The following is a 21,103-nucleotide window of genomic DNA, read 5'->3' as shown; positions in this document are numbered from 1 at the left end:
GTATATATGACGTTTTGTCGAAAAATGTGTTGATTGAGTAATTTATCGCTTACGGGGTTAATTAATGCATGCTACGTCACAATACGTCACATTGGACGTCAAGCCATAGCTGTTAACCGAAGTAGAATATTCACTGCTATATCACGTCCAGTATGACGGAGTCACTGATAAGCGTGACGTCCGTATATTATCTTATACGTTTTCTGTATCATTACAAATATACTCGATCGTAGGCTTGAGGTTATGCAGTGGTCTACGATTGGACGGTCATTTGTTAGCAAAAATGTCACTGTTCCTTACAGAATTGAAGACTTCTTTATATCGATTTATCAGGTCCGTTTTTGTGAGTCGACGCACGCTCGTAGATATAGGTCTCAAAGTCAAAGTATATTTTGAAATTCATTTTCATATGGACTTATAACTGATGATTCGACGCACATTTTCGTGGCCAAGTGTCAAGGACGATGTTCAATAATATCTTAAAAGTCCAAAACGCAGTGTAAAGCGACAGAAAACATTTAGTATCAGTAATATCATAGTGTTGTAAATAATGTCGTTTTATTTCTAGTATTATAAATTTAAAACTAACCAGAGGTTAACATTCCAGCTTTAGTGTAAATACATTACATGTACAAACATATACGAAATCATGTTCAATCAAGTGAAATATGAGATACACAAGTCATGAAATGTTTTCACGATAAGGGTTTAGATGACCGGTTACGAAACATATAGATTCTCTGTGTATTAAAACTATCATTTTCGTGTTGCAGTATTTTCTGTTTGAAAACAAAAAGAAGAACTTGACAATTTGGTGCATCGCTAAGTAATCGTTCGTACGAAATTGTTGTTAAGTTTCGAAAGTTGAAAAAAAAACAATGTATATAATCTCAGAAATTGGCTAGAAATTGGATAGAAACCGAGGTTTATAAACGGAGATTTTCTTTGGTTAAATATAAGTCGAGCTGCTGGACAGCTTTCGGCCGATCTAAGCCCAGTTCTAACTCGAAATTATTTATATAGGGCCGGTTGTTCAAAAGTTGGTTAGTTAGAGTTAACCAATGGATAGTAGACACACAGACACTTGAAAAAGTTCGTTGTTACTATGATATTTATCTGCCGGTTATCTTTAACCAACTTTTGAGCAACTGACCCATTAACACTCTACTCTATCTGTTTCATGATATTCCTAGTTGTTAATAATGTTGGTTGGTTTTTCCTCGATTTTTTCGCTAGTATTTCGCGATGAATCGGCGATGCACCGAATTTCCTCGATTCGAACTTTCCACATTGTGATAATCAAGTATCCATACGCATAGTATTTTAATTACGTCCTATTTATACAGTCAGTTATATCGTTGATTTTTATGTTCAGGCCCTTGAAATTATTACCGTTAAAAATATAAAAAGGCAAAAAAGGTTTCAGTTTATGTTTGCCGATGGCCTTTTTATAAACAAGGCCGTTTGTTATAGGTTGTTATCATTGTTAATTAAGTTTGTAAATTCAATATGAATAGAAATTAGATATTATGTAAACGTGTATTTTGGATATAGAATATAGAAATTCAACTTCAGCGTTAGTAGCACCCTAACACCACCCCCCCCCCCCCATAATCATAATGATTTGTGTACATTCACGACGGTTTAGGTTTTAGGTTTTTTAATTGAACCGATGATTTCATGCGCACCATCGCTCATTAATCTATGTAGACTTCCGCTTACTCGTTATCATGGTTCTAAATGTTTGCTATATACCGGAACAATACGATCATTGATCGGCTAAACCTCGGGGCTTCACCCGGTACGTTGTTGAATATCGAAAATTAACAACTAACAATGAACTAGAAACGCCAGAAACATAAGATTTGACATCACGACAGCGGTACTTGCCTGAACGTCTAGGCTGCCTTTCCTAGGGGGAAATTGGCCTTTTGGTTCCCTTTTGCCCTGACAAGCGAGTATCGGTCCGTTCCCGCGTCTAGGCTGTCTTTCCTAGGGGGTAATTGGCGCTTGAACTCAGTAGTTCGATGCAATAGGTTTGGGCGCGGTCACCAGCTAACAACGGACAGATCGAATAACTTCAATTTTCGCTAGATATAAAACTAGTCAAACATGGCCGCTCATACTGTATCAGCGTGCACTAGGGTTGTCTTACAGTCGTCAAAAAGCTCAGACAAGCTTTGGAAGTTTTACAAAAGCCAAAATATACTTCAATATTTCCCCCCTAAAAAATCTTAATTCTCCAGCGATAGAGTTTTTAAGTCAATCAATTCGCAAACACTTTTTTTATTAGAGAAAGTCTATAAATTCTCTGATCCCAATATCTTGCGAATTGCAGTATAACGAGTAACGCGAAGTCTAAAGCAACATTTTCACGCCACGCTTCATTCACGTAAACAAACGCGAGGTGATGTATTTTAACGATAATGGTCACCAAAACGTTCATTTCGGGGTACATGATTTGAAAAGGTGTTCGAAAGCTGAGCTTCAATTTTTTTCTAAAAATCTCGATTGGCGTACTTACAAAACAGAGATGTATTCGCACGTTGGAACTTCGCTGGAACGAACTTCGAGAAAACGACATCAACTACATCTGCGATCTCAAGATTGAAATGAAAATGAAATCTCAAAGTTTCAGATGAATCGTTAAATTCCAGTTCGTTTCAACGACGTTCTACCGTTTCTCGTAGGACAAAGCAATTTCGAACTTTGTCGGTATTGTTACATTATACTTATTATACTTATTCTGTATAGGTTGTGATGTCTGTGTAATAATAATGATAATAATAATAATAATAATAATAATGAAATCTTGTTTTATACGCGCGGTATTTGGTTATTGTCTTATATGCATTTAAAATGTCAAACAACAATAATAATAACAGCTAAAACGATGATGAAATAATTATGAATACGGTTATGATTATAATTGGCTATTCAATTTGAAATGCGTTTCTTTTTTATTCGTTTCTATATTCGGAATATTGCATCGGGGCCGTTCAAAAAGTACGTGCATCCATGAGGGAGGCGCTCTTCACGGGGAAGGGGCTGAAAATGGGCCAATTTATCCATTAGGTCAGACCAGACTTCCTGATATGACTTAGTCTAATTGTGGTGGTTTTCACCAAAATGTGGCATCAAAAATAGTAGTTTTATTGAAAACGAACTAGAAATTATTGCTGATTTTGAGTGTTTTGATATTGTTTGGTGAGCTCTTAGAAATATGAAGCCGTATAGTCACGTCTGCGGAATGCTTAGAATTGTATACACGGATGAAGGAAATTTTCGGTGCACGTACTCGATGACGAACGGGTCCCGATTGAAATGATTTCGTTCCCGGTGAGAAAATCTTCCACGATCTCAAGTGATTTGAACAAGCGTGCCGATATTCGGTAGAGCGCTCGTTTTGACGATTTGTCCAGTGGGCCACGCGTTCAAGTCGGTGTAAGTGATAGTCTGATGGTTCGGATACGCGCAAGCACCGTTATAGTTTACATCGCAGCATTCTTCATGCGCCTCTATTCGATCCATATAGTCATCGACGTTATCGGCCGCCGGTTGCTGCTGATGTTGCTGCTGATGCTGCTGCAGCGCAGTCAATTCTACAGAATATACAAAATAATTTCTTCAAAAGTTCAGTCAATTATGCGTTGTTCGTGGTGGCTATTTGGGGCGAGGCAACTTAGATCAATAGAAACCAAGACGTCTCATTTCTGAATAGGACTTACCGCAAGCCCAGCGTGTGAAACTGAAGGCCAATATTGATAACCTTGAACAGCGGGTTAGTTTGTGATAAAGTTGGCGAAATTACAAATGTTTTTTAATACACCGGATAGTAGTTACTGTAAACTCCTTTTGCAATTCCGAGGTAAGCTAAAATCCGAGGTAAGCTAATTTCGAGGGTAGGAATTTCGGGCTACTCCGCATGAAATGGAGTTGGAAATTCAGGATAATCACGCCAGCACTCAATGAATTATTAGCAGGTTTCAGATTACGAGAAAGAGGCCAAAGAAGAACTATCGATCATAGAATTCACGCTGCTGTCAGGATTCGAACTTATAATTGCCTGACTTGACATCAGACCAATCGATGCCTTAAACCAGGCGACCACCGCACTTCCCAAATCAAGTCATCTCCGCATTTACTGTGGAATAAAAACCATTGACGACAAGGAAGAAACTTACGTTGATCCGAACACGAAAATCGTTGCGGCCTGCGATCGAGTAAATTCAACGGATCACGTGATTCGTCCGACAGCTCGTGACTGTGACGTATGACGGATATATGTTCGACGATCGTGCTACTTCGTTGACAATGGTGATACGACTGTGACGGAGGAGGTTGGGCTGATTGAAAGAAAGAAAACACTTGTGAAGATTTACGCACATCTCATCGTAAACTACCTATCCTCGGAGGGGAAATTTCGAGAAAACTACTTCGATTCGGATGATCGGACTGTTCAGGGCGTCCTCCCAATAGAAAAAGTGAAAAACTGAATGTGGGGACACAATCTGAGAGGGTTCCTACACAGCTTAATACGCCGACACAAAAAATACAAAATAAAATCCTGCATTTTATCTATCTACAATCATGAAACATAAATAAGGCATACTAAATGATATATTGAATCAAAAGTATTATTTTTTCAAATCTGCTTCTACGAATTCTGAAGGGCACTTCATGAAAAATTGACTGCCTTCCAGACTATACGTACGGAAGGTAAGTTGGATCCGCGCCTGGGAGAATGCGTTCACGAAGATGTGCCGGTTTTCAATGCACATATACAGAATTGGCGCAATTTTTGACGCAAATACAGTTGAGCCTGTTTTAGTCGTCGCGTTACTAAAGTCGTTACTATTTTCTATCCCCGATCATTCAATTTACTCGCAAAGAGTAAGTCGTTTCATTTATGACGAGTTTGACTGTATAATGATTATGAAAATAGGTAAGGTAGCCAACTTCTGGCCGAGCCCATTCACTTTAAAAATGTTCCTAATCGATCTTGTTGTTATTCATTTATGAAATGACTCGTAACATCATGATATAACAAGAAAGAAAACTATGAGAGTATTTTTAAAGGTTCACTAACCCATTTGCCAACAACTGCTTTGCCCTACTTGAGAACAGGAGGAATAAAAGTGGTCTTGTTCGTCTGCGCCGTGGTGCGGAGTTCTCATGTCGTAATAACCGGAAACAGGTACCGTTCCTCTGATCGCCGCTTTCTCTGCAAAATACATACATGTCAGAATTGAATACGATGTACATTGGGAATATGAACTGCCTGCTGCAGAGACGACATCTGCGGTGGCAAAATACGCTACTTTAAAACGCCGAATTTCCGATATGATTACACGATGCATTTTCTACAGTAGATAGCGAAAGATTGGAAACAATTCAAGAACTTATGAGAGATGAAATTTTCTGAAACAATGCACAATGCTACGATAAACGTTCGACCATAACCGTAGAATCCTATAAGGTTTTAATTTTGCTAATAGATACTAATCTAGACGATGTTAATAATACTATAACGGATATATACTCAATGAAAACTTTTGTGGAGATATTGCAGATATAGAAATGTTTCCTTTTAACTCACCATGACTTAGATGTCTTGCTCGCTAGCTGTATAAACGAAAATTCCCTGAACCTGACGGTCCGAACTCAAAATGGCTAAAGCCACGAACAAAGTTTTGTACGAAGAATGCGGATATGAGCTACAAATCGGTCAACCAACAAGAGACCGAAGACGCGCCAAATTCAACCATTTTATTAGTACCAAAATACGAAATCAGGTTTCGCTATTGAGCATTCAGACAACGATACCGGATTTCAGATTCAATCAATCAACTTATAATTTCTAACATTCAATTAATGAATAATTGAAAATAGCACTTAATATTCGAAACTTAATTGAAAATGAACTATATTACGATAACGTTGTTTGTGTATCTGTCCTTTGCATTACGTCGTTCGTGGTTAGCATTTTCCAAGACCCAACCCGACTGGTTTGTTCATTTAACCACACGATGGCACCACGGTCTCGGGATTGTTGTCCACACATGCCGTAAGCAGCCAACGGGACTCGAACCCACTTGTGTCATTGAAACGTACGCCATCTAGCGGAATAGCTGGTGGCTCGAGGTGTTTATAATAAGTTAGTAAAATTCCTACCGTAGCGACAGCTGTACATCGGTTCTTCGTCGAAATCCCCATACATCGGTCCCTGACTGATAACTGTAGGTCGTGTGGTGATGGGTGAAACCGGTGGAGTTAAAACACCGTCCGAAACATTCTACAAAAATATACATACAAAATAACTACTACAGTTTATCAAGAATTCCGGACCCCTAGTTCCACGTATCTGAGTTCATTTCTGGTGTTTTAACTCTAGGCACAAATTCTAACAGAGTTCAGTATTTCAAGAAGATAAAATATGTTTATCAAAACCATAATGAGAGAGGGTCCCTCACTAAATACAACAGTCAGGTTGCAAAGGCAAATATTTCAACCACCTCACAAGGTAATCTAGTATTTAGCGCGTTCTATGGATAACAAGATCATCTATTATATCAACTATCCCACAAGGTTGTCTGTGCCCAGTCGTTGTATGAGTAACTCATAAGATCATCTGCTATTCGGACTAACCTCCAAGGTTGTCTAATACTAACCGTTTTTCTACGTGAAACCCGTAAGATTGCCTAGGATCTGGTAAACCCCACACGATAATGAGTCTCACTTCAAAAAAATTCCAACTGACCCTGTCGATGGCCCATACTAACCTTCATATCCGGCGCGAGATGGTATACGGAAAAGATGTTCTTACGACAAGAAGTTGTTCGTTTTCGTTTACAACTATCTTTAATGTTGCCGTTAGTTGTAGTTTTTAGCGACTGGGTTGTAGTAGTAGGTCGATATGCGGCGAAGCAAGTACCGGCCTGAGCGTACAGCGTCGCAACGGTCTTATCCTCTAAAAAAAAAAACAGAAACATAAATACAATATTGACAAATAATTGAATCGGCTTCCCATTATTTCAATTGGGGATTCCATTTGTGGCAAGTGAGGATCCGCTAGGAGTCAGAAGCATGCGGTAGAGAATCACCTACTTGTGGCAAGCGAGGGTCCACCAAGTGTGCTAGTGGGCAGTAGACGTCAACTACTGATGGCAATAGAGGATTCCACCTAGTATGGTGGGTGAGGATTTCACATGATGTTGGGCATCAACTACTGTGGCAAGGATTCCACTTGTGGCAAGTGAGGATCCACCAGGTGTCGCATAGTGTCGCTAGGACGTCACTATGGCAAATAGAGGATTCCACTTCACAAACATCACAACAGTCTTTTTGTAATTGACTGGTCTATCAAGTTGACCGGACATTATTCGCGGTTAGCTCGATCGACAAGTGTTCGATGTACCTTTCACGTGTCTCCTCAGCATCTCTTGAATTTCGTGCTCAGTTTCTTGGTCCAATTGCGTCTCGATCGCCAACAGTATATATTCATCTAACAACATCTTAATCGCGTGGAATGAAGCTGTCGAACAGAAATCACAGTAATTACGAATTCGGACTTTTGACCAAGTGACGAGTAAGGAGGGGTCTCTGCGCCTTACTAGCCAGCGTTGAGACTGTAAATATTTCATAGCTATGGTGGCCGATTAGGGCCATACTAAAAACGTTTTCTGCGGTTTACAAAATTACCCAGCCGATTATGAGAAACATTTAGAATCGTCGTTTAGCCTTCAGATCAAAATCTTAATCAAACTGATCGTGGGATTGAATACGCACCGAAACAAGCAGCTGTATTCAGAGTCAGATAACGAGTGACTCTTGAGCCGAGAAATGTCCACCGCAACAAGAAATCCTGCGCTCGTTTCTTGAACGATTTCCCGGTGTGTTTCGTCGGCTGAAAGTGCAATTCAGAGAAACAACGATAAGACAGGGACGTGTTGGCAGCAGGCGTAAAAAAACACGAAATAGCCGAATGGGAACGATAAACTAATTAAATCGGAATCGGTGGATACTGGTGGAGCATTTATAATTCAAAGTTCATTATTGGAACCCAATGATTACAAATACGTATTTCAATGGGTAATGCATCCTCCCCCGGTAGGGATTCGAAGCTGATGGCATCGAGATTGCCGTGGCTGAGTGTAGCGATGCCAGCAGGTTCGAATCTACCCTCCAGTGCTATTCATCCTATTCATATAATTTTACATTCAGTTTATTATCTCCATAAAAATGGCAACACCTGTTGAGCAGTTCTATTAACAATACGCACACGCATTAAACGACATTTTTATATTACAATATTTTTAATCTAATTCCCAGAGCGCGGTTTTGGTAGCACATGTATCTATAGCACGGGGCTAAATCAGATCATTATCAATTGAGGCTTTACTTTATAGCAATCTGTAATACTAACAAGATAGGGCGAGGCTCAGCGCTGAAAAGCCACTATTTCATACGAACTATCTCATTAATCAACGTGTCTTATCGATAGTAACCTTACTCATCTTCGCCAGCCGAGGGATTCGAACCCAGTACGCTAAAGCCGTCCCCGAACCCCTTGACCTGGCAACTCGTTGCAGTCGTTACAAGCCGACCAGAATCCAGTCGGGCCAATCACAGCGAATGTAACAAACGATAGGCTTCGGTTGAATGGACCAATCGGCGAACATTTTAGCGAACAAGGAAGTATTTTCGCGAGTTTGAAAAATCATTCTACATCTTTGTCATATATGACGTCATCGCAAAAGCGCCATTAACGAAATCCTGCGTCGTGAGGCCAGGGGGCTGGGGTGGAAGGAGTTCGGGATCGGGCCTAGGCAAGCGAGGATGAACCTTACTTTGACTACGCGCGATTCTAACAGACTGTCCAGCCACTGTAACAATGTTTCGACCGACATTTCGCTGGTCTCCAGAATCTCGGAAAGCGTGATGAATATCTCCTCATTCAACGCCAGATCGCAGTCGATCGTTTGCAGTTGAAATATCTCCAGCTGTCGTAGTTCTTTACAAATCACCCGCAACTGTTGTTCATTTTTCATAATTGGACGAATTGCCTGAGAACAAAAGAAATGACAATATCTCTTGTGTATCGCCGATTAGAAGTGGGTACATGAAGCACAGCTATATTTTTTTTAAATACTGTCACACTGTGTATCATTACTTTTTTAACGAAAGTGTCCAAACAAACCCAGCACACCTGCTGGGATCGTAGCCAGGAGGTCTGATTTTGAAATCGGAAATCGAAGTACAGATATTGTTGTGTCTAATTAAATGTGTACTAGCTTTCGCTACGAGATTCGGGGGTTTGAACATAACCGTAGTGTCTCCGAGACACTTATCCTCATTGCCTCTCTTCGCCCAGGAGTAAATGGGACACCTGGCCTGATGCATGACTCCTGAGCACCTTGCAGCTGCCCAGATGTTACTCCTCCCCAGGGAGATATGACTGATAAATGGTTCAAGTGGTAGGCTGGGGGTAATTAATGGAAAGCGCCGTTGAACATTGTATCACAGTGAAAAGGTCGCTATAGAAATGAAATTACTATTACACTAACTATTACTGTTAGGTTCATCCATGGAATCTAAAACCTACGAGCAATATTGTCTAAATAAAATTTAGATAATTGCTCGTAGCTAAAACGAATTAGAGTTTTAGAGTCCATGGTTCATCAGGTAAATGAGTGAGGAAGATAAGAAAATAAGGAAAATACTGAAATACCTGCACAACGTGTAAGAATGAAGTATAGCGTTTCAGTATTCGACACAGTTGTTTGGCGATAGAAAGCTTTTTGTCGAGTAAATTCGACGGCACGTTTTCCAACGACATCGTGATCCATTCTTCGAAGTGGCATCCGAAGTTTCGTATATCTCGCAGTAATCTGAAACGATTCGATCGCGTCATCAATACGATATCAGAATGCTGAACGGAAAGAAGTGATATAAAATCCGTGTCCTGCTCTCACAACCTAAAAAAGGTCTGTCTTACATTTGAAGCGATTTGTCGCATTCACATTGTACCCATCATTGGGTGCCGAAGGCTCAAATACCAGCATCGAAGGCGTGGAGCCCTACACGGATTCCCCTTATATCAACATTTTTGGAATATCAGGTACTGGCAAAGTCATTCGCCGAGCTTCTAGGAAAATACTGCATTGTTTTTTTTTTCATTTGGTCAATAAAGAATATAAAAGCAGGCATTCCGTAGGGTCTTTCCAAATTTAGGTTGGCGATGAAAATTTCGTGAAACGTCTTCGAATTTCGTAGTCGACGAATGAATTCGATTTACGTAAAAACTTACGTCTCGGGCATTTCCTGCATATTGGCCGGAATCACGATATCAACGATAACCTAGAAATATAATCAAATCTACATGAATGTCACCGGGGAATGGGCCGTTGATGAAGTACGTAAGCAGAATTTTAGAACCCAGAAGTTTGAAGTCCATGTACGTAGTTTCTGGCATTGATAATAGTAGTTCATTTTTCACTTAACTACATTACAAAATTAGGTTATTTTCACAATTCGGCATAACTAGGAGATGTTAAATGAGGGATCCAGCGCAAGCCTTTAGGTCAGAACTTACAAACAATCTTAAGACACTAAACCCATGTGCAAAGCATTTCGTCCAATGGTCAATTTGTATCGGCCTTTTCCCGCTTAAGCCACAAATCAAATGATACTTCATACCTTGTATAGAATTGAATCGCATATCGCGATCATGTCGACGATGACGGGAGCTTTCAACAGTGGCAGCAAATGATCGGGCAAACCTTGCCAGAAATGCAGGATGAATATCTGAACCTGAAAGCGGTGTAAAAACAGATAAATAGAATGTTCAATTTACAATCCTTGGAAAATACTAGCGCCCAGGCAGTTCCACAAGTTTTAGTTCATTTCCAGTTTAATTAGGAGGCTGATTTGAAATCTTAACAGCGATATGATAAAAACAATATTTCTCGGGCAGGGTGTAGGAGGACTTAAATCAATATCTGCATCGAAACCGATCTAGTTTTTTAAGCAGGGTTTATCTGTATCGGTATCTGTAACCATGCTTGTAGTCCTTATCAGGCACGATGGGAACCATGCCTACCTCTTCGAAGTTACCGTTGATGATAGTATCGAGCATGCACTGACAATGAGTTTTGTACATATTCAGAAAGGTTTCTACCTGTCGAAACGATAAACCAAATATATGATCGTGTTATCGGAAAGAAACAAAAACAACGCGAATGTCTCAATGACGATGCAATGAAAATTCAACAGAAATAGAACTATACAATCAGTAAACCTAATGGATTGGAAATAGTGCTTTGAAGGTTACTACAGTTCATCAATTAAAAGTATGAGCTTTCGCTACTAGCGCATTGTACATATAGGTCAGAGATGAAACAACAGTATCTATATAGGGAGATTGACACTAATTAGGGTCACTAACCATGGACTATATAAAAAACCATAAAGTCTAACTAACTCTCCCCATATTGATCTTTGTATCTTATCTGACTGTATATTCATTCACCGGATGAAGCACACTAGAAGCGATAAGCTCAACGATAAGTTCATTTGGAGAAGTGTCAACCCCCTCTCCCCTATTGACGACCGGCCCTTTACCTTACTCGTAGAAACTTTGCCGGGAATAATGAGCTCGCTCGCTCTCGGAAACTCGGGCAACAGCGTCCCGGTTTTTGAGCTGAGGCAAAATTTTCTAGTCGGACTATTATTGTCGGCTTTCGCGCTAGAACCGGAGAACCTCGTTAGTCCTTTCCCCGTGTACACGGTACTGTAGTACTGACTAGTCTCTTTGATACCGATGCCGTAATAGTGATACCTAAAACAGAGAGCCAAGAAAGATGAAGAATTGCTTCTAAGAGCAGTAGCCAGCAACAATCAATGCCGAAGAAAGCTACAGTTGGACGTCGTTAAAACGATTGTGTTTAAGATGAAACCTGCAGCAAACACATTTTTATATAAATCATGCTTTGGATGACACGAAACCCGTTTGAAACAATCATTTCACTTTTGCCAATACAAGATTTGTATATTAAAAACGGGGTTCCACAATGTAAGGAGACTTGTGATATATCCTACTTTGAATGCCCTCTGGTGCCGAGTCGTCGAGTCGTCAAATGCGGAAACTTTTGCCTGATCGTCTGAAAATTACCAAAGTATATATCGACGTATTATCGTACAGAGGAAAATGTTGACAACGAATAAAGTAGACTCATCCGTACTCGGTGGTACCTGCCAACTCAGTAAACTGCTCAAGTTGGTGATTTTTCTTTTGCTAATTCTTTTTGGGGTGCAACGTACGTTTAACCATATTCTCAACTAGGGTGAAATGCTACAATCCATAATGGTAGGGCAGTACTTAATCTAGATTATCTAGTATAGTATAGTATGGTAGAGTATGAACGGCGTTTGTAGGCTCATGGATCCTATAATCCGTTGGATACTGATGGAGTAGTTATAAGTCAAAGTTCATTATCCAGTTCATTTAGACTGGTTGCTGTTTGGTGTATCGAAAAAGTGTATATAGAAATAAATTCTGACATAAAAAAAGTCCTATCGAAAGTAGACTCTAGAAAACTCCTTACTCGGGCAAGTCAGTAGTTTACCTACCGATTCCATTCAAACGCTACCAAATAAGGCAGGGTCAAAATGTAGCGTAGAAATATTCACGATGACGATGTTTTTTTTTTACCTTTCCGAACGTAGCGGCGCATGCGGGTGTCAGTTGGTATTGTTTACAGAAGTCCAAATAATGCGAGTAAAGGATACAACGCGGCAGACACACACCTTCACAGACGCAGTAATTCTCATCCAACCTGATTGAACGATAAGAAAAAAAAATATGCCCATAGATCATCGAAATACCGTGGACCCAATTCCACAGTTGTGAGTTAAGAATTAGATTGAATCGAAAATGCACTAATTTTAACTCAGAGTTAACTCTAACTCATGACTGTGGAACTGGATCCTGAACTGTTATATTATAGAATTCAGCTGGCGTTGTTTGTATTCAATTCTGTATCTGAAGACAGAGGTGGCTGAGGTCAGTTGCACAAGACTTTAAAAGATTAAGGGCGATCTTCTGGCGAATAGGTTTTGTGATTATGCGAGGTTTTGATTTCTAGCTCTCCCACTATCGTACAAGAAACAAGAAACATACCGAAGCAAAAACCTGTATCGCCACCTAGTGGTGAGAAAAGTAAAGGTCATAGTATCACGTGATAGTAAAATGGCGGTGATTGACTATGGTAAGTCGGTGTTACTTAAACTCTCCGATGTTGCACGCAGCTATCGAAACGATATTTCTTGTTTCGCCAAATGAACACATCAAAAAACGTAGACTCGCAAAACAATGGGGGAAACATCTGAAACGTGAATTTGTAAATGAAACCATGGACTCTAAAACGAAGTCCATGATGAAACGGAGAAACCAATGGATCCAATAAATCTTTGTCTATTTCGGTAAAAACGAAAAACTTAATCAAACGACGTAACACGCGGTGCGCGCTCTATCATCGAACGCTTAAATCGCAATTAATAATTCACACAAAGTCGTCGACAAATGAGAACCGCACAGATGCCTCATTGATAACACTTCGAAACTCTTGGTTCTTATAAAAACATCACAACTAATGATAAGAGCGCGATAAGAGTGTAAGATTAATAATTTATCAAACAGCCGAACTGATAAGCTACGACTCTCTTCCAGTGACTTCAGTCGCCACTGAATTCAATGCGATTGTTTGTGGAGCTTTTGACGAATGAAATGAAATACGCATCAGTTTTGTGACATATTTGATGATTATTTTTTTACGCCTTAAATACAATTATGTCTATATACATTGATACCTAGTATGCGTTATTTAAGGGGTTCTGTGTTGAGTCGAAGTGCAGTAGGTCATCATTATCGGTGTTTTTCAAAATAAGAAATCACAATTGTGAATTTTAGCGTTTGTTTCGGAATTAGATATATCTCATATCTCTGATTCTAATTTTGTTAAATCTTGATATATGTTTTTTCAAGGATGTGCGCTACGACCTCAAAATCTCGATGCTAGACTGGTTGCCGGTAAAATCAATTCAACTATCGATATATTCAAATCCATGATAACTTCATTGATCCTTAATATCATGTAATAGCATATAATTTATATCATATCATTTTTGCGACAATATCAAGCAATATATGAGCTATTATTCGAGGTGACAATAAACATAAAGTTATTTTCTTGTTTGCGAATTTCATGAAAAATCATACAATCTTTAGTGTAAATTCTTTGAAACTGTATTTCCCACCTTGCCACTTCAATTCCCGAACTCTTAACTCGTTATGCGTGGATTTGATAAGTGATGTAAGAACGAGTATTTTTCCCGAATTGAAAATCCATGGAAAATCCAAACGACACTCACCACTGTAAGGTCAGGTGTGTCTGTCGTTTTTTGTTACGTATCACGTGAGCAACTGATTTCACCCGTCGCTGCTCGGTGGTACTGTTTGAAATTTCATCTGCAAAAATAAGGAAAAAAATATCAAAAAATGTTATTATTAACGGTAAAAACCAGATTTAATACAGTGGTAACTGCGAGTATGTAAAGCCTCGATTATTTTTCCTGTTGACGGAGTATTTGCTTGAACAGGTGCAACGGCGGCTATTTGGTCAGCTGAAAACAATAACCTCGTCCCATCCCGAAAACAAATTTCTCCACATCTGTTGCAATAGTGACGGATATTCAAAGCATCCTGCTCACAGTTTACGGCGGCACCGAGTTTGCATATTGATTACTTTTTGAAAAAAAATGAAAACTATATCGATTTCCTTTTTTAAGGAGCGGGTCCACTTTCAAGTATATACGTCGTATCACTTAAAACGAGCTGAAATAAATACGTTTCCATTAATCCTTTCACACGCTTAAGATGTTTCCGTGAGATTCTACGTTCACCGACGGTTTTCACGGGTTTTTCTCGCTAGAAGAAAACATTTAGAAAAAAAAAACAGATTTTTTTTTAAAGTTTCAAATCGATAACTGGCTGATGAGTTTTTCATTGAATCTTGAATCAACACAAATTTCAGCTTCAAAATTGTCCGACCTGAGCCTAACACACTTTTGATACACTTACTTACCCAATTTTACAAGTTATGATCGAGGAAATGCACTGAATCGTTAGATACATATTCTAAGTAAAGATTCAAAACCCAGTTCTGGGACAAATGATAAATGAACCAATTTTGACAATATCGAGTTGAACTTAAAACTGACACCTGGCACGGGAATTCAACCTTCACTTCAACCAACTTACACAAATAAAACTTAAGAGTCGTTTAACAGATGGTAAGATATCAAGGCGCCGATGTTAACGAACGGACGTTGCTTACCTTTGTCCATAATATAGTTTTCAGACCCGAAACAACCGCGAATGCCAACAAAAAAAAAGATGTTTGTATCCTAAACCCCCGAGCACGTTTTGCGACGAACCCGCAAAGACAAATGAATCGGAATGGTCTAACGGAACAGTAGTGATACATGCCAGGCAATAACACTTGTTTAAATGTTTGCATTACCTTTATTAGGTTTTGTTTCAGCAGTTAATTATTCATTTGTACTGATAAGACGACGATAATACGCCGTTAAGGATAAACAAGGATTGAGTCGACTGCAAACATTTGCTCGCTCGACGCCGGCTACTTCTCGGCGAGTACCGAGCACGCATGCGCACCATCGTCGTAGTTCTTTAACCCAGACAGACCGACGTTGATTCAGATTATCTTTTCAACCAGGGAATTAACAATTTAAAAAAAAATGGATGGACCCTACTATATATTTCGTTTGATTTGGTGCTCCTGCCGTGGCGAAACGGGGGGTTTGATTTTGAAATCGGAAATCGACGCTAGATATAGTTGTGTGATCGGCGGTGGAATTAACGGAAAATGGTCTAAATCGAAGTACATAATTGGAAATGTCGGTTCCGGTTTATTCAGCGATTACCTCCGCCCGCGTGGTGTTGGCGCTTCCGTGGGCCGTAATGTGGCGCCGCCTACTGTATTTTGTTACGTTGAGTTGATTGAATTGTTATGCAAATGGATAGGTGACAACAAGGCAACCCCTCCGAGCGACCACGGAGCGGTTTCTCGGCATCAAACGCGAGCGTATGATGCCGAGTGTCGCTGATAAATGAGAAAACAAGTTTAAGAAATAGCAGTGTTTATATATGCGAGTCTTGCTGAACAATTCGATGCATTATAAAAGTTGATCAACAGATAATACACGTGTAACAAATCTAAACGTCACACAGAGGTCGGCACGGATCCATTGGGACGAATACAGTATAGCTCGAATGAAATCACCGATCCTGCAATGAAAAAAAAAACATCGTCCTGTTAAATGTTACACCAATCAATTATAAGTGTCATATCTATAATATAGCTATTGTCTACAACGGCCGCAATACTTATTAACGACGTGTGGTTGTGTGTCTATACCCGTATACTTATATATACTAAGTCAAGGCTCTCATACGAGCTTTCGTTATAAGCCTACAAGCGGTAATATATGACAAGCTATAAAAATGGACACCTGGTATTCAGTCTCAATATTCTTGTAAGAAAAGTAGTACGTGTATGGTGCAGATATTCTTGTGAGATATAACGAAAATGCTGGGTTATTGGAGTCTAATGCCGGAGTCGCGTGTCTGGTGTCGTCTATAGATGAAATTGAATTAAATCCACGTAAAAGTGGGGGACATATTGAAACATCGTTAATTTGGAATCGAAGTCCTGTCATCTCAGCGTGGATCTAAGAAGTTGTATTTGAGATCCGGATCCATACTTTCCCGCCGAGGTTGCCCTTTTCGTCAAGGAATAGTTAAAACCTGCAAATCTAACACTTGTCACTCTCGGAATTTTCATCATTCAGGATGTACATGTATATCCAGCTATTGGTCTTTTGTACGTGGCTGATTTATGTGAGAAATACCTTATTTTCCACTGGAGTCTTCCAATTTTCCTAGGTCCACCCCTGTATCTATCCATGGCGTGCTAGCGGGCCGATTCAGTGTGGTTTGAATATGTAAGGCCGAGTTTGCGGAATACTCAGTGCTGCTTAACATCGTGATAGATAAAGACAATAAGCGTTATATTAGGAGTATATATATAATATATATTTTCTATGCAAGATGTAGAATTTGGTCTAAATAAAACTAGTACATGTACAATATCAACCGATCTTAATAGAGAGATTCAGATGTAAAGGGTACTAAAAATGTCATTAGGTACAAGAAGTGGAATACAGTACTTAGTGATTAGACTTTCAGATACTGGTTTGATATACGTAGAAAATATGAGGTAGCGGTATATTTATTATGAATATAGAACGCAAAACTACGAAGGCATTGCTTAATTTTTGTCCGTGCGTCAATTTTCGTACGATATCGCATAAACTTCGAAGTCGTTGTGGGCTTTCGACTTGGTCAAACGAATCGGACCCTTGCTGGTAAATTCGCTGCTGTCGATTTGTTCAAGAGGCAGCGACCACAACCCGGTGTACAGCTGTTTTTCGTACGGGCCTTTCGGCCAGTCTCGGCCGAAACACAGCGGCGGAACAAGACTGAAAGGAGGCAGTTCCAAATTCATCCTTCTGAACCGACCATGTTGGAACGTGGGCAGTTCGATATTGGCTTTAGTTCCAAGCCACGATGTCGTGAGAAGGAAGCGGCTTCCGCTGTCAGAAAAGTGTTTCAAAACTTTGAGAGCATCGGCCGTCGACAAATGTTGCAGCATGTGTCTGCAGAAGATGATGTCGAACTGTTCTTTCAGCGGGTCATTCACGATATCTCCGTGGCGAAATGACCAATTCGATCTATTAGCGAATCTCGTTTTGTGAGATTTAATCAACTCCGGCACGATATCCATTCCTGTGTAGTTGATATCGTTTCTGTTCTCCAGAAACTTTGGAATCCACACCATATCGCCGCATGGAATATCGAGAAAACTGACTTTACTTTTACCGGTCACCTTTTTTGCCATGTTTATGAGACTGTCCAGCACTTTCATCATAAGCTGGGCATAATGAACGGAAGAGCCCGCACCGGAACCCTGTATTCCTTTATAACCTGGTTCCTGTGCTCCCCACAAATGTTTCTCGTACACCTCCTGGAACGACGCCATTCTTTGGCCAGCGGTTTCTATGCGGCGGTTGTTCGAAATATCTGCCCTAAACGGAATTTTCTTTATCATCGGGCGCACCTTGAAAATAGGCTTCCACGTCTCGCAGTCGTCGACTTTAGACGAGTTAACAACCACTGCGGTGGCCACCGTACGGACGACGACGGGAATTTTCACGAATTTCGGGATCTGCTGACTTTCCACACGCGAAGAGTGGGAGATATCCTTCATGCCCATGTAAGCGAACAGTACCAGACATACCAGCACGAGTGATACGTAAAGAAATGACCACCGTCTATTGAACATCTGTAAATATAAATACATAAACGAATTTAGATAGGCCGGCTTCGGGAATTTTTGAAAAAGAAACGACGGACGCGACCGTGACGTTGTAGGCCCTAATACAATTCGACAAATCCCGTAGGGTGACGAGCACGTCTTATTTCAAATTCGGCGCAAAATGGACTCTCGTGAGACTAAGCGTGAACTCACGAGAAATTTATCGAAGGAATGAAGGGCATTCGTCGCTAAGGACGGATAATATCTATTGACCTCTTAGTGATAAGGCCACTTAGTAAAAACTCGTGCGATCGGGGCTTTTAAAGCGCAATGACACTTTTCTGAAGATGACTATTTAGGATATAGTTGAAACGTTGAATCAATAAATCATGCACAGTGCGTCATGTTGACCGTGTTGCTGCTGGCGCCAGATGGCAAACCAGGCAAAGTAAGCACGCTAAGGGCTATTCGCTAAACATATGCATAAGTGATCAGTTATGCAAATCAATGGATAAAACAGTAAATCCATGATTCGACCTTTTATATACAAGGTATGGAATGGTTGCCGGGGCGACCACGTGCTAATTCACAATTTATCAGGGATTAATGAACATTATTCATAGGTGATATAATGTCGGCGTGGAGTATAATGAAATGATAAGATGATAAATAGATGAGACGAGATTTTACGACTGCTATACCTCGAGAATATTGGCGGCCCAAATAGATCCATTGGTTTAAGACGGTGCGAGTAATTTTTGGGATTTCTCTAGTCCAAATTAACCAAAAATGTATTTGTGAACGGCACTCAATCATTAGAGATTGTGGGTCCATTTGGAGTCGCGTATATAAAACAAACCGAAATTTTCTTCGATTTTGGCATATTTTCAATTAGCTAATAAAACGAGTTTCGAGTTCATACAATACATTCAGGTCACAATGGGGAATTTTCCATTCAGAAAATCAGAACCTCATAGATGAAAAATATGTCCACCAACCAGTTTGTTAGTATTTTCCTATAGGGAAATGAATTGGAAGTATGACGTAGCATCAAACCGAGCGTCTCTATAGGAACGCTTCTGCGGCCGGGAGCAAATTTCCTAAGTTATACAAAGGGAGGGGGCCCGGGAACTGTTTCGCCAACCCTCTCAAATACCTTTGAAAAATCACAGGGACGCCCATGTTTGCGGAGTGAGAATATGAGTTGACTTTTCAAATTACACTGAAGCGCCACTGCATCCAATACTTAAGATATCTAGTGCATAACTAGGCGGTACCTACCTTATTGACTTTCCGGATTGCACAGTTATAGCTTTCGCCGCAACAATTGTTAAAACCTGTTTAAAATATTAATAAATATTCCACAGTACGTCGTATATATATATATATATATATATATATATATATATATATATATATATATATATATATATATATATATATATATATATATATATATATATATATATATATATATATATATATATATATATATATATATATATATATATATATATATATATATATATATATATATATATATATATATATATATATATATATTGTTCTAAACCAATAACGCGACTATTAGAACATGTTTGATAACCCGAATCGTGCGCCGTCTGCGTCGATCGGTGTATATTGTGGCGACATACGGCGGCGCGTACGTCGATCGAGTCCATTGTGTCGCCGCAAAACGTGTACAACCGAAACTCACTATTGACAGGCAACAGCAGGCGAGAGAACGTGACAATGAAAAGCCTATTCAATCCGGCCGGCTAAAAATAAAAATGATCTTTTTGAAGACTTTTTGAATGAGAACCAGAACCTGATTTCCCAATCATGTACTTCGGTTTAAACAAACAATGCTGTAGATTCAAACGCTGATCACGCAACTATATTATGTACTTCGATTTCCGATTTCAAAATCAAACCCCCTGTTTCGCGCTTGTCAGGGTTTGTAAGTGACACTCAATAAACAAAAGAAATCAAACGAAATTTACCAACACGCGTGTGAGTGTTTGGACTAGACACATGAATGTTTGACCTCAAACAATTCAACAATCGCGCATGTGTTTGAAACTTCGGGGAGGTACTTCTGCGGGCCAGTGTTGTCCGCAGTGATGGTTGTACGCTATAGGCGTTCAGCCTGAGACCATGGCATCCAAGTTCTGTAGCAAATCTAACAACTTACAAGATCGGTCTTAAGATTAAAGGCTACTTTTGGACTGAGTTCTTCAGTGTGCAACTAATCGCTGGTGTTATCCACGGTTGAACAAGTCGCCATTCAGGCCTTTGCCGAGCTTTTTTGAAGGGAAGTTTTATTTCAAGAAAAAGGTCACTTTTTCGCCGTGAAAAGGGGCACTTCTCTACTGTAAAAAAGACATATCATAAGTATGATTATTTCGATCACCTAAACTCTAACAATATCTATAATTTCAAGACATGAAGTTTATGATATTCATCTTCAATATTCAACACTTTCACGGAATGGTTACTTTTCATTGTCAAAGAAGAACATGAAAATTGTATCTAAATTTCGAAAAATCTGGACCCGAACTTTTGAGACTAACTTCTTGAAGGGCACTTTGAAAACTTTAGGGGGTTCGTTCGGTACGTCCGACACCCCCTTCCATTCTCGCAAC

The 21,103-nt window shown here is 39.7% G+C and overlaps 2 protein-coding genes across 2 annotated transcripts; both read right to left on the bottom strand.

Moving 5' to 3' along the window:
- Positions 1-2,882: 2,882 nt before the first annotated feature.
- Positions 2,883-21,094, bottom strand: LOC141912912 (DNA-binding protein RFX6-like). The gene is made up of 17 exons (XM_074804341.1): positions 21,083-21,094; positions 14,431-14,501; positions 12,713-12,836; positions 12,100-12,161; positions 11,623-11,839; positions 11,102-11,179; positions 10,699-10,812; positions 10,310-10,359; positions 9,731-9,890; positions 8,850-9,065; positions 7,789-7,906; positions 7,418-7,534; positions 6,783-6,970; positions 6,175-6,295; positions 5,090-5,224; positions 4,185-4,346; positions 2,883-3,602 (listed from the first exon to the last, which is right to left on the bottom strand). Exons 1-17 carry the CDS (start codon positions 21,092-21,094, stop codon positions 3,361-3,363), a joined length of 2,187 nt encoding a protein of 728 aa, XP_074660442.1. The 3' UTR covers positions 2,883-3,360.
- Positions 17,289-20,070, bottom strand: LOC141913102 (uncharacterized). Its single transcript, XM_074804552.1, has 3 exons — positions 20,065-20,070; positions 19,740-19,795; positions 17,289-18,485 (listed from the first exon to the last, which is right to left on the bottom strand). Exon 3 carries the CDS (start codon positions 18,483-18,485, stop codon positions 17,430-17,432), a length of 1,056 nt encoding a protein of 351 aa, XP_074660653.1. The 5' UTR covers positions 19,740-19,795; positions 20,065-20,070; the 3' UTR covers positions 17,289-17,429.
- Positions 21,095-21,103: the final 9 nt, after the last annotated feature.

This window comes from Tubulanus polymorphus, chromosome 11 (genome assembly GCF_964204645.1).
Source record: "Tubulanus polymorphus chromosome 11, tnTubPoly1.2, whole genome shotgun sequence".
In the NCBI taxonomy this organism is placed as follows: domain Eukaryota; kingdom Metazoa; phylum Nemertea; class Palaeonemertea; order Tubulaniformes; family Tubulanidae; genus Tubulanus; species Tubulanus polymorphus.
The sequence above is the reverse complement of the archived record's forward strand: the minus strand, read 5'-3'. Positions and strand labels throughout refer to the sequence as shown.